The 13,114-nt window shown below is 36.4% G+C and overlaps 2 protein-coding genes across 2 annotated transcripts in view; one reads left to right on the plus strand and one right to left on the minus strand.

Moving 5' to 3' along the window:
* Positions 1-13,114, plus strand: part of antxr2a (ANTXR cell adhesion molecule 2a) — a 131,690-nt gene that overhangs the window by 34,208 nt on the left and 84,368 nt on the right. The gene's annotated exons all lie outside the window — the stretch shown is intronic.
* prdm8b (PR domain containing 8b) lies at positions 7,051-12,306 on the minus strand. The gene is made up of 4 exons (XM_067440109.1): positions 12,102-12,306; positions 9,815-10,039; positions 9,365-9,596; positions 7,051-8,917 (listed from the first exon to the last, which is right to left on the minus strand). Exons 1-4 carry the CDS (start codon positions 12,102-12,104, stop codon positions 7,671-7,673), a joined length of 1,707 nt encoding a protein of 568 aa, XP_067296210.1. The 5' UTR covers positions 12,105-12,306; the 3' UTR covers positions 7,051-7,670.

The following is a 13,114-nucleotide window of genomic DNA, read 5'->3' on the forward strand; positions in this document are numbered from 1 at the left end:
TGGACTGAAATAAATAAACAATATTTTGTTGATTAAGCTTATGTATTCAGTCATTATTCAATGGTATACTAAAAATCCATGTGAAAAATTACTTCTCACTGTTCTCAGATCAAATATTTATATGCAATTAAAATGTGATTAATTTCGATTAATTAATTACAAAGCCTCTAATTAAGTCGATTCATTTTTTTAATCGAGTCCCGGCCCTAATATAAACGATTTAGAAAGAAAGTGTGTGTAAACTTGAATGATTAGCTACACATCAGAAATCACTGATCCCAGATCAGGCATTAATGAACACTGTTACTCGCTGTTTGTGGCGGTGCTGTCGAATCCATATGGTAAAGCCTGCGCTGCTGACATTGTGACTGATGAACTGAATCCATTCTCTAATAATTCTCTGAGCGGGCAAAGCAAAGGAAGGGGAGGTAACCTTTCCTGGTATGACATCACAACAGGAGAATTCAAGATCAGCTGCCTGGGCTCTCATTTTCTCAAAGGCAGAGAAACAGCCAGAACTTGGTTTAGACTGATCAAAATGTCTAGCCACTTGGGGACAATATTCAGGCTATAGGGAAACTCATATTAATGTTGAAAAACCTGATAAAATGAAAATGTCATGCCATGGGACCTTTAACTGCTATGTACTTACATCAAAAAATAAGTACAATGTACAATGTGTGTTCATATTGTATTGCAAAACACTTTTGCTGTTTATATTATATTATTTAATGGTACTGAGCTAACATAAACTAACAAAGGACAGTGGAATCTTTATTAACTAACATTAACAAAAAGTTATACTGTAACAAATTAAATGCTTGCTTGTTAATGTTAGTTAATGCATTAACTAATGTTATGGGACTTTAATGTAAAGTGTTTCCAATTACTTTTTTTATATATTAATTTTAATTTTTGAGTGAATCCTCCAAAATAATTTTTAGTGAACCATCCATTAATATCAAATAATGTGTTTGATACTGTGGGATTGTTGGTTAAAAAAATACCATAACTAAATATTTGAGCAAGAAAGAATAGTCAGCCGAAGAGCATGAGACGCTTAAAATCAATTGATAATCTGTTTCTCTTTACTTGAAGATTTAATGTGACCCATGAAGGGCAGAAGTTTGAAGAGGATAGACAGGTGCAGTTTAAATTCTCGCCTGCTCTCAGATCTGTCTATTACTCTCAGCAATGCATAGAATTCGCAAGGCAGACGCACAGAAGACAGGTACAAACAGTTGAGGAGGACAGAGATCATGCTAAGTGCAAAAGCATGTCTATAAAGTGAATCTGTTCATCTTTGAAGTGAACGCTAAGTGTAAATTTGTCCATGTCAGCGCGGAGGAAGATTGAATGTGTGCTGCTTTAAAATAACTTTTGCAGGCTGTTGTGTATTGCTTGTTCATATAGATTCAACTAACGGTAGACCTATGACACATCACAGCTAATCCATGGAATAAACAGGCTTTTGAAAATAGGAAAAAAAAACTGTCAAAGACAAATTAGACGTTCAAACAAAGAATCTTAGTTGATCTTAGCAATCAGCGATCTGACATATCCTTATATTTGCCGTCTTTTATGGCAACACTGAATTTCAGATTACTTGAGATCACAACACATCACAACGTTCATGATTCTTGTGTCAAACATGGACTCATTTATTAACGGGGTCATATAATGCCATTTTTGTACAAGTTCATATGATTCTTTAGTGTCTAAATGAAAAGTTTGTAATCTTGTAAAATTATTGTAAGAAAACACTTTACCTGGTCAAAAACAACTCAGTTAGTTTTCTAGCAAGCCATATTAGTGCATTTGACTTTAAATGCTAATGAGCTTTGCTCACCCAGCCCCTCTGTTCTGTGGGACGGTTTGACGCAACACACGTGGAGTGTTGCCTTGACAACTGTTGAGGTATTTTGGAGAAAGAATGTCAACGGGAGTCTCTGAGGACACATCTGTGGAACCGTATCAATTTGAAGCAGAGTCGGACCTGGAACAAGATGACGGCCCCAACATAGTTCGAAAATTAAAGCTTGAACATAACGTTTCTAAATGGTTGGTTAAAGGAATGCTATGTGTTTACTGACTTATATGTTAGTTCATTGACAGATTAATGCTACAGCTAATGGTCATGAACAATGTTTTATCGGTAAATGTAGGCTTGTCAGTGATGCGTAATGTTATCTTTTTTTTAGTGTTAGGTACAACTGTCCGGGCTGAAGCACTGACATTAAGTCACCACCAGAATGTTTCTAGCAGTAGTTGAAGGACATCTAAGAATTTGTTGTAATGTATATTTATGTCCAGCGCAGTACGAAAATGTTCTATGTTTTAATCAATAACAGACACCGTTATAAACCATCTACAAAAGTAAGCTTAGTGTTATCACGTTAACTTTATCACCAGTGTACAAGGTTTGTAAAAACACAATAACCATAGCGCGTTGTTCATTATAAACGTGGGATTATGAATTATATTGAGAACGTCATACATAGAAAGTATCCCCTATAACTTTAGACACATTCATCGTGAAGTGTGCAAGCGTTTTAATCTACACTCACTTCTTCTGGAGGTGCAGCAGGAACACAAATAGTTGGTACCGATCCTTTTTTCAGGAGCGGCTTCTTAGTAAAACCTGCTTTATACTGACACTCGGTTATAAATCAGTCTGGAGATGAATTATTTGTGCAAACATGAAAGCATTGATGTTGATCGTGGGGAATATTCCCTTTGAAAACAAAACTCAGCCACTGCGTCTTCAGCCGTTCGGATTTAGGAACATCAAAATCACTGCTGTGTTCATTATTACACCCAAGAACAGAACACCACAATCGCTTAGACGCCATTCTGCTCCAACGTCTCCACTTATATAATGGTGGACTGTGATGACAACTCACTCAGGGCGGGTCTGTGTGGAAACACTGCTGTCAATCAACACAGTCGGACGCCTCGATTTGAGACAGGGGAAAACGTATAAGGAGATTAAAAAAAACAATGGATGGATTTTTATCATTATAGGATGGTTGTGTACAGGCACTGCCAACACACATTTCCATACAATCAGCTTGTAAAAGTCCATGAACCATTATATGACCCCTTTAAAGTATTAAAGTGTGCATGAAACAAGATGCAGTCAGTTGTGGCTTAAATCGGAGTGAAACAGCTTCTCGAACAAGAAAAAATGTTAAACATACAAATTTTAAAAAAAATAACATAATGATGTTCAAGGATTTCTAATAAACATTCACAGTTCTCACTCCCAAGGCGTCAAAATCTAAAACACAGTCAAGTCCCTTGCGTCACAATGAAGATGCTAAAGGTACCCCTAGGTATCATTTCTCGACACGCTCATTCATTTCAACGAGAAACCTTCGGCATCATACACAGACACGCTGGGGATGGGATCGTTATCGTCATGATGAAATTATATTGGGTTATGATTTTGCCATTCTGAAATGTTGGTGTGATTCTTAATTTAATCAACCAGCATCATATTATTACCTTGTATTTTATTTACGCTATTTAAACACGTTTGAACATGTAACCCAATCCCCTCCCATCCCTAAACCTACTCATTTGTGTATTATGTGATTTATAACACAGGAATAACAGTCAGTGTTCTGAGGCCAAACGATTGATTTGTGTGAAGAAAATCCCCCAAAGCGGTCAGCGTCTCCATCCAAAAATCATGCACACAAAAATCGTTGCCCGTTAGCGAAATTGCATAAGCTCTCGAATGTCTCGTGGCCAATTGCCTCATTAAGTCAACTTTGATTGTAAAATGTCATTGGCTCTCATGTGTCTTGTGACCGATTGTTTCATGCACATGAGTCGTGTGTAATATTTTCTGTAAAGCGCTGTAATGTTTCCATTAAAACAAATATAATAATTTGATTTCATGGTGACTTTAATTTCTCTGTAATGTTGTTGTGTTCTTGTTTTCAGGCCGATTATTTTGTAAGTAGCGATTTGCAAAATTACACAGGTTGGCCCATCTGTTATTCTTTGGAGGAATGCAAACAGTAAATCAGCAATCACGCATTTGGCTTTCTCGTCATGATCTCGGATGTCACTGCATCGTTAGTGTGAATAATCTATAAATACATCACTCGTACATACTGTTTGAGATTGGTGTGTTTCACACAGATCTATTTTGATGCAGGCCCCTTTGCCAAGATGTTACAGAACAACAGGAAGATGAAGAGAAGAGACAGATGCAGGGAAGAGCAGATCAGCATAGGACACAATCACATGTAAAGTATGAGAAGCGGGCCAGCTAGGTTAGCCAAGGGTGACCGCATTGGCCACATGTGAGAGGGGTATAAACTGAGCCTGACCGAGAGGTGCTGAGTGATACCGTGACAAATGTAACTGGAGATTATGAATGTACGGATGACTCCAGTCACAAAACATGGGTCAGGCAATAAATATCTGTACCAAGTATAAGTGACTATCATCTTCTCCCAGGCCATTAACCTCATATTCTGGACATATTCTTTGATCATGTTTTATGATTATTTTAAGGTTCTCCTATTAAAATTGCATTCACACTGAATCAAAGTTCAGTGCCTGCTTCTTCTTCTTATTTACACTGAAGGCCACTTTATATACAGCAGTGGTCAAAAGTGAAGCCCTTTCTGGGAAAATTAAAATCTTTATTAGAATTTTGTTAAGACAATTGTTAAAGATACCGTAAGCATAATGCATAGTTGCACTTGAAGTCAAATGTTTAATTTGTGAGAGGATGCAATGAAACATTATTTTTGACCAGACTATTAAAGAAATTATGTAAAAACAAGAGCGAAACAACTAAAAATAACTGATTTGTATGGAAGCTCACTGAAAAAAAGAGGAAAACACATTGTCCAATTTACGTAATCGTTTTATTTGTGATCTACGCAACAAAATTGTGTTTCTCTTCTAAACGTGATTTTTTTGCTTTCAAATAGTTTAATTGTCTAAAATGTGAAATCTACTAGATTACATTATTTGGGGTGAATGTGAACCAATCAAGTACTCAAACATGATTTTTGCTAAAACTGTAGTTCCCCGCATGCTTTGGGACTTGACGAAAAATTGTTCATTATGTTCTATTGCTCCTTAACAGAATGAAAGTTAGTTAGTACAGTATTATAAATCAGTCAAGTGACCATAAAAATATACAAAAACAAAATAAGCTTGTGATTTGATTAAAGAGGCATGGTCTCAAGCCCCGCTGTGCATACCACTGTTGTAAGGAAGCAATATTAAAATCATTTTGAGACTACTCAATTGGGTTACTTAAAAATGACTTTATTCCATGATGTTGAAGTTATGTGAACAAATTATGTTTGTTTAACTTAATTGAATCATGTGGAACCGATACATCATGTAAATCCAACACACCTTTTTTTCAGTGCTTTTTCCTGTGAGCTTTTTGCTTTTTCTATTTATTTTGCATAGTAAAATAAAACTTTTTGTTTTTTTGTTGTTAAATAATCTTGTCAGTTAAAATCTTCCCCTAGTTTAGTGTTTTTATTCTACCCTAATATTTAAAATATTGTGCTCATATCATATTTTAATGGTTTGATCAAATTCAAAACAAATATCCCTTCTGGACATTGCTTCTGGCCTCTATGTACTGTATATGGCTTTTTAAGTAAATATTATATTATATTTAGGTTTTAATATATCTTTAATTGATTTGTAGATGGAACATTGGGCAGCGTTGAGTCCTCTCTCGACCGTTAGGTGGCAGACTAAGGCTCTGCAATGCACAATTCATTTTTAAAGAAATCCTGATTTGGTTGAATTTTTCCTTGTAAGAGCTTGGTGTCACTGTTGAGCTATTTTAACAGCTTATATCTCTCTTTTAGCTCCTTGATTTCAAGCGCCACAAATACAAGTTCCGATAGCCTACTAATATATATTTTTAAAAGACATGCTATAAATATAAAGCTAAGAAAATTTGAGTTATTAAGGAAAAATAATACTTGCATATCTTAATAAGGTGATTGTAACGGGTATAAATTGGCACTTTCCTTATGTTTTATATTGTCATATGGCCCATTTGATAATACATTTGCCATTCCGAGATTTTGTAGCCTAATTTTCATCAGAAGGCGTTTGTATTTTTTTATTTTAAACATTAGGCATATGGGCTACATAACAGTTTGATTTAAGTTTACACTAAATAAGGCTCTTGTTTCAGTGTATTTGTTGAACTGAGTTCATTCAAGAAGACTATTCTTTTTATATCAGCTAATAATGAAATCAAGACCTATTTAGACTTTACTTGAATTAGGCGAAACAATTAACACTTAAGTTATGCTATATTGTCGCTGCCTCAGACAGCAAGTCGTTTGAAAAGCAGAGCGCGCATGTTTAATATCAGTCGGTTTTCGTTTATTTGCTTATTTATTTAATTAGTTTGCTCTACTATTATTGACCATAATCTAGTTTATTGTCTAAGAATTAAAATAACCTGAAGATCAAGGTTTCTTGGAGGCCTCACGCTAATTTAGGTTTGAATTCAATGCTTGGTTTTCCTTTGGAGAATGTCGTGGTGGAAATGTGACTTGTTTTATTATCAGTAGTTCTATTAGCCTATTATTAGCATCAACGTTGTTGCTGTTATTGTTATCACAATCAGCTATATCAAAGATTGCTTTAACTTGTTGAACTGTATCTTGTTTTTTTTTTTGCTTATAATTTTTTTTTAACAAATACATTTGATTTTTTTTTTTTTTGTGCGCATTGGAATTCTATTCTAATTCTAATTCTACAAAGTTGATAATTTATCCAAGTTTTTTGTAAAAAAAACAAACAAACAAACAAACTCATTTTATCAGTGTTGAAACGGTAGAAGCCAAGACACGTGCGAATACGCGATATTATATGTTCGTCTGAATTATGACTGCTGTTTTGAAAGGACAACAACTGTAAACAGCATCCATCCGCACTCCTCTTTTTAGAGGGTCAGCCTACTCTTTTATGTATTTTCAATGTTTAGCGTATCATTTGTCTGTCATTTTATAGCCAGGCAGAATTAATCACACAGTCAGGTGAAAATAAAGCTATTTTATTGTCAAAGCATTCAACATGATTAGATAAACTATCAAATAGTAAATTTCAGCAAAAGGAAGAAACACTGAATCTATTCCTCACAGACACAAAATATTACACTTTGTATTCAAACAAAACAAGTATTTACACTGTTTCGAATAGACTGCATCTTATACCAATAACTATAATTTACATGCACTCTTAAATACACTTCAACATCATGTTCCCAATGTTCAATATCCTTATGCCTATAGACATAACATGTCATTGAATAACTCTCAATGAAATCTTAATTCATTTATATATACATTATACATTAAATATAATATATACAAAATTCAAAGTACACTTACATTATTATTGTCCCTTTTTTCAAATAATAAGTGCTTCATATAATAAATAGATTTTAGATTTTTAAGTCAAAATTCATCGTCATACACAAAAAACATGACATTTGGAGAAATCAAACCATTTAAACAGTAATGTCTTTTGAAAATGAGAGCAAACGTGTTGGCATTACTCCTCCAGATTAACCATATTCCATTTTGATTTAAAAAATTGCAAGGAAAAAAAGAAAGAAAGGAGGAAAGAAAGAAAGACAGGAAAATATCCTCGAAAGTTCAGTTGTGAGAGGTCATGTGCCGGGAAAGGTGGTGCCGCTCCCTGAAAGACTCATTGCAGATTGGACACTTTAACTTTTCTTCTCTCCGTCTTTTGATTAGAGGTTCCATGGCATACTCCTTTTTGTGGTGCGAGCGCATGTGATAGACCAGGTCGGAGGTCATGCGGAAGGAGGCATTGCATTTGGCACACCAGTTCTGGGCAGGCAGACAAAGGGAAGTGAATGAAGGCGGCAGGAGTGTGAGAGCTGAGGGCATTTGCAGCTGGATGGGGCCTGAGGTCTTGGGCCAGAAGGCTGTGGTGTACAGGAAAGGGTTCTGTTTTGCAATGCCACCCGGCACAGGGCAGTTGCTGCCTAGTTCGGAGCCTTGGAGCTTTGCGGCGAGGTGGTCCGCCTGGTAGAGTCTACTGGAAGAGACGGTGTCGCCTACCGTGGGATGGCAGTCTACCGCCGGCAGAAGCTTGGGTGTCATGACAAGAGGTGATATCTGCGAGAAGGTGCGAGACGGCTGGCTAAAGGCACTCTTTCTCTCCGAGCCTCCACCACCCTGCTGGGGCACTGAAGTGAAAGCGCTGCCAATTGACGAGGTCTCCATTCGGGACTGTGGGGGCTGAGTCTCGCTGAGAACCTGTCTGATGTTCAGGTGCTTATCAGCTGGGTTGCTGCTGGGCCGACCAGCCTCCTTGTTCTCTGAGTTGGAGCTGGAGTTTTTGCCGTTGTGCTTCAAGCCCTGAGGTGACTTCTTGACCTCAGTAAAGGCGCTCCTCTTGGTTTCCGTCGATTCAGAGGGAGAAAAAGCCCGCCTGCTCTCGTCCAGACCGTACGCTCCACGGTACTGCTGAGCCGAGTTGGCTAACTCCTCTTTGGACTTGGGAGGCTGAGATAATCCACTGTTCCTGCTGTCCTCTATGTCAGAGAACTTGCGCTTTCCAGAGTTCTCACTCAGGATCTCGGCCTCTTTGTCGCTCGGCGGACTGGTTCTGTTATTCTCCAAATCCCTGGCCAGATTATGGAAGTCTGTGGATGGCTTTCCATCCTGTGGATTGGAGAAGCCATCAGATCGGCCCAGTTTGGGACTGGACCTGGCAGGAGGTAGACTAGCCTGGTCACTGGCATCCTTGGCCTCCTCCTCTGGGCTGGCCATGCCTTGTAGTCTCTTAGTGCAGCGGAATCTCAGATGAGCCAAAAAGGGAAATTCGAACTGGAAACGCTGGCTACAGTCTGGGCACAAAAAGGGTGACGTTCCTGCAACACATCATTGGTGGGAGGAGAAGAGAAAAGAGACATTTTAGAAAAAGTGTCCTTGAACAGGTACATAAAGATATTAATTTTATAATTCATAATTTTACTAACACATAATTAATATATATATATATATATATATATATATATATATATATATATATATATATATATATATATATATATATATTCCTTTCTATTGATCTAGGCCTATGACTCTTTATATATATATATATATATATATATATATATATATATATATATATATATATATATATATATATATATATATATATATATATATATATATAAAAGAAATAAAAAAAAGAAACTTCAAATCTATAGCCTACTAATAATCCAAACACAGCAAACTACATTTATTTACTATTTAAACACAAACAGCTTCTATTTTTGACCAAAATATAGCAAATATTGATCTTCAAAGTGTACCTTTACTTTTCACTTGATTTCCGCCTGAGCTCAGGAGCAGCAGCTCAATGAGATCCTTCCCATACCACACGAGCAGCTCTTCGTCTTTCTCTATTCTCCTCAGTGACCTGTAGAATAGTTGGCCGTTCTTCACATAGGCCTCTAGGTTCTGTTCATCTCTGTCTCTCGCCGACTGGACCAGCCTGAGCCACATCAGGCCTTCTGAGGAGCTGTTGGCAGCGGACGTGTCCACCTGTGTGCGGTACCAGTAAAGCGGTTAGAACATCGGACCAATGTTCAAATCGCTTAATTGCAATTAATTGCAACACTAGCCTACCACATTTTTGTAAAAGCGAAATAAAGATTGTAGTAGCGAAAGTTAGCAAATGGTTAGCCCTATAGCCTATTATATGCCATAAATAAACTGACATTTAAACACTCGACTTATTGGAATTGAAATAATGTCTGTACCCTGAAGATGTAAGGCGCCGTTCGTTTGTCTGTGGACTTCAGAGCGATAAATGCGATGCTGTCATACAGTGAAGTGTGACTCAGAACACATGGACCAAAAATGGCATTTTCCGGGATGTCACAGGTTGTGTAGACGCTGGTAAATATATCCGTTAAACACTGCTGCATCGCTTTCGCGTCGCCATCCCAGGCCAGTCTCTGCGAACTGGATTCCTCCATCATTTGCTGTAAGACAAAAGTGTCAGTGAATCAATGTGAATAAATAGAAGAGTAGCTATATTTTTATATGCATTATACAAGGTAGGCCTATGCAAATTGTTTTAAATGTCCCCCATTTCTGATCTAGGGTTCCAAGTTAATCTCCTGCACGAGCCATTTAAAAACAAAACCTGCAGACATGCAGGATAACTTTAGCTACGTATGGGTCCATGTCTTTCTTTCTTTCTTTCTTTCTTTCTTTCTTTCTTTCTTTCTTTCTTTCTTTTTCTTTCTTTCTTTTTAAAGATAAAATTCGATTGATAAATAAATATACATTTACTGTAGGCTATGTGTCTGAAATAAAGCTTAAATATGTTTTTTTGTACACGATGTAATACATTGTATGCTATTTAATCTATAATCTCTGCTATTTTATAGAATATAAACATGTAGAATTAAAGATAATTAATTAAATTCATTTTGTAAAAGAAGACTAGGCTATACGTTTCCAAGAAAGGGGGGAAGATAAATATTCTTACAATGCATTAATTCAATTTAAACGCATGCCTGTGACCGTATTATTAGCCTATTAATAAACTCTCAATGCGAATTTTTTTTTAGATTTTTCTTCCACTCGTCCAAAATATTTTACATGGCTTTGACGAGGAATATCTGGCTTTATGAGACCGGTCGGTCTAACAATTGGGGACCATATCGAATGGATTCAGTTGCACTGCCAATGTCACTGATTTCATGTCTGCTAACCTTTAGCTCCTTTATACAAGAAGAAACGTATGTCTCCTTATTTCCATAATCCACCACTTTCCTTTTGAGACTTAAATTAAGGCAGCACGCGGTGTAAATTATTTTTCTTCTTCAAAACCCTTAATGCACATTTACAAATGAGGTGAATCTTTCCTACAGTTTCCTATTTTACGCGTTCCTATTTTACACGAATTGCAGCATACTCGTTACCTGCTAAACACACGAGGGTTTTAGCAGCATTTTATAAAAGTGTGTATAGATATTCCATGTTAGTCTATCTATATTCCATTTCCATATTGTTTTTTATTTTTTATTTTAAGAAGTTTATTATAATTTTAGGCTAAGGTACGACATAGCCTATTGCTGTTATTTCCCATGATTCCTCAGCTTTTTTATTAGATTAATATATATATATATATATATATATATATATATATATATATATATATATATATATATATATAGGAAATTGTTGAAGGGGAAAAGAGTGAAGGGAAATGTAACTATGTAACTGCAGTTGTAAAGCTGAAGGTAAAACTGATCTACTGTGAGCAGAGTAATGTGATTATCATCACAACTATTTTTCAGACACGTTTATTAAAAACATTTTAATTGTACAAATTCGTTTACAGTTTTTCACCTGGGAGATAAAATCTAGGCTACTTTTATAAAACAAACCGGTTTCTTTTTATTTTACTTCGTATTTATAGCGCAAATAAAGCGACACTGGTGAGCATATAGCCTACAAAAATAGTTTGAAATATACGTCATATATTATACGATTGTTATACGAAATATATTTAAGCTAGCCTATATCCTGTGTATTTCTGCAAAGCATTTATAATGAAGATGCTATTTCAAACGGACACGTCCGCCTCTCGATTATATTATCAGGACACAAATGCTAAAAGTTCCCTTCATCCATAAAAAGCCTTAGTGTGAATTTTGCCCTTCCTTTCACGATTCTCTCCTTTTGTAGCTGTGAGGTCGCACTCTCACTCCTGTGAATCACACAAAGGATCCAATGAATATGCATTTCATCTAAATACTATAATAGACCCACGAATATATGCGCATTTCTAAAATAGAAGAGACGAACCCATTGACCTCCTGTTTCAGGCTGAAATTTATTGCGCTTTTTATCTACGGTCTTGTTGTTATTCCAACTTTATGACTTCGTGATGTGTAACCAGTTTCCCTGCTTCAATGACTTTCGTCTACCATCTGCAAGCGTTCGGTTGCGACCGCGAGGATGCTGTTCGGGCGCTGCATAGCCCCCATAGATATCTCCGGGTATTTTTATTGCAAAATTGTCATTACTCACCATGGCTCTAGGGTAAAATAATCCACAAGGTTTTGAAATAGCCGTCAATGTATCTTCAAGTATTCAGCGTGTCCAGTGAAGTCCGTGCAGTCAGTACATTTCCCCGTCTGTTGAAAGTGACAGTGTTGCCGACCGTCTTATGATTCTCGAGCGCAGAGAGGCGTGCAGATGGGGCCGATAGACTGACTGAGTGGCACCCACATACACACTTTTTGTTTGCTGCACATAATCTGCCCAATGAGGCGTGACACGCTTCGTCTCCTCCCTTTAACTCTTCGGTCGCCGACAGTTAGTAGATGCAGAGTGCTTATACTGAAACGTTGTCAAGTGCACGCTGTCACTAAAACAGATGCACATTTTCAGAATATTTTATAATTTATAGTTACATTTTCAAACAAAGAATAGCCTACTCGCCTATTAAAAATAATCAAAAAACATTTTAATGTTGGAATAATATTCAATAGACAATGCTTATTTTTCTGTTTTTAAATGAACAAATTTTGTTACATTTACAGTCATTTACGAGTTATTGCAGACCTTTCCTGTAAAAATACAGCGGCGATGTTATGCATGCATTTCGCAGAATGGCATTTTGATGATTATAATTTAGCCTACAGTTCATAACCGTATACATAACTGTACTGTTAATATATCTTGTGGGCTATCTTTCTATGACTGTTGCATGTGCTGATGATAACACAAAAGAAGGTCACATGGTGACTTCTACTGTGGCCAATAATAACAAAGACAGAGCCCAGTAGGCTACCCACACAAACACCATCAGGGTACAATAAAGCAGTAAACATGAACTAAACAACATACAAAGCAACATAAAACGCTTAACTCCAGTAATTTTCAAATACAATTACTTACTTTTCAAATACAATTTTTTATGTAAAAAAAAAGAAAAGAAAAAAAGTTAACATAATGTTACTGTACAAATATGCAATGCTTTAATATAATAGTTTGTCTCCATATTTTCTCAAGCAAAATATATTTTACAGTAGCATTAC

This window comes from Pseudorasbora parva, chromosome 3 (assembly GCF_024679245.1).
Source record: "Pseudorasbora parva isolate DD20220531a chromosome 3, ASM2467924v1, whole genome shotgun sequence".
Taxonomy (NCBI): Eukaryota; Metazoa; Chordata; class Actinopteri; order Cypriniformes; family Gobionidae; genus Pseudorasbora; species Pseudorasbora parva.

Coding starts and splice junctions, on each gene's coding strand:
- prdm8b (XM_067440109.1), bottom strand. Junction 9,597..9,814: donor CGGCGCCTTACATCTTCAGG/GTACAGACATTA, acceptor TACCGCACACAG/GTGGACACGTCCGCTGCCAA. Junction 8,918..9,364: donor AAATCAAGTGAAAAGTAAAG/GTACACTTTGAA, acceptor GATGTGTTGCAG/GAACGTCACCCTTTTTGTGC.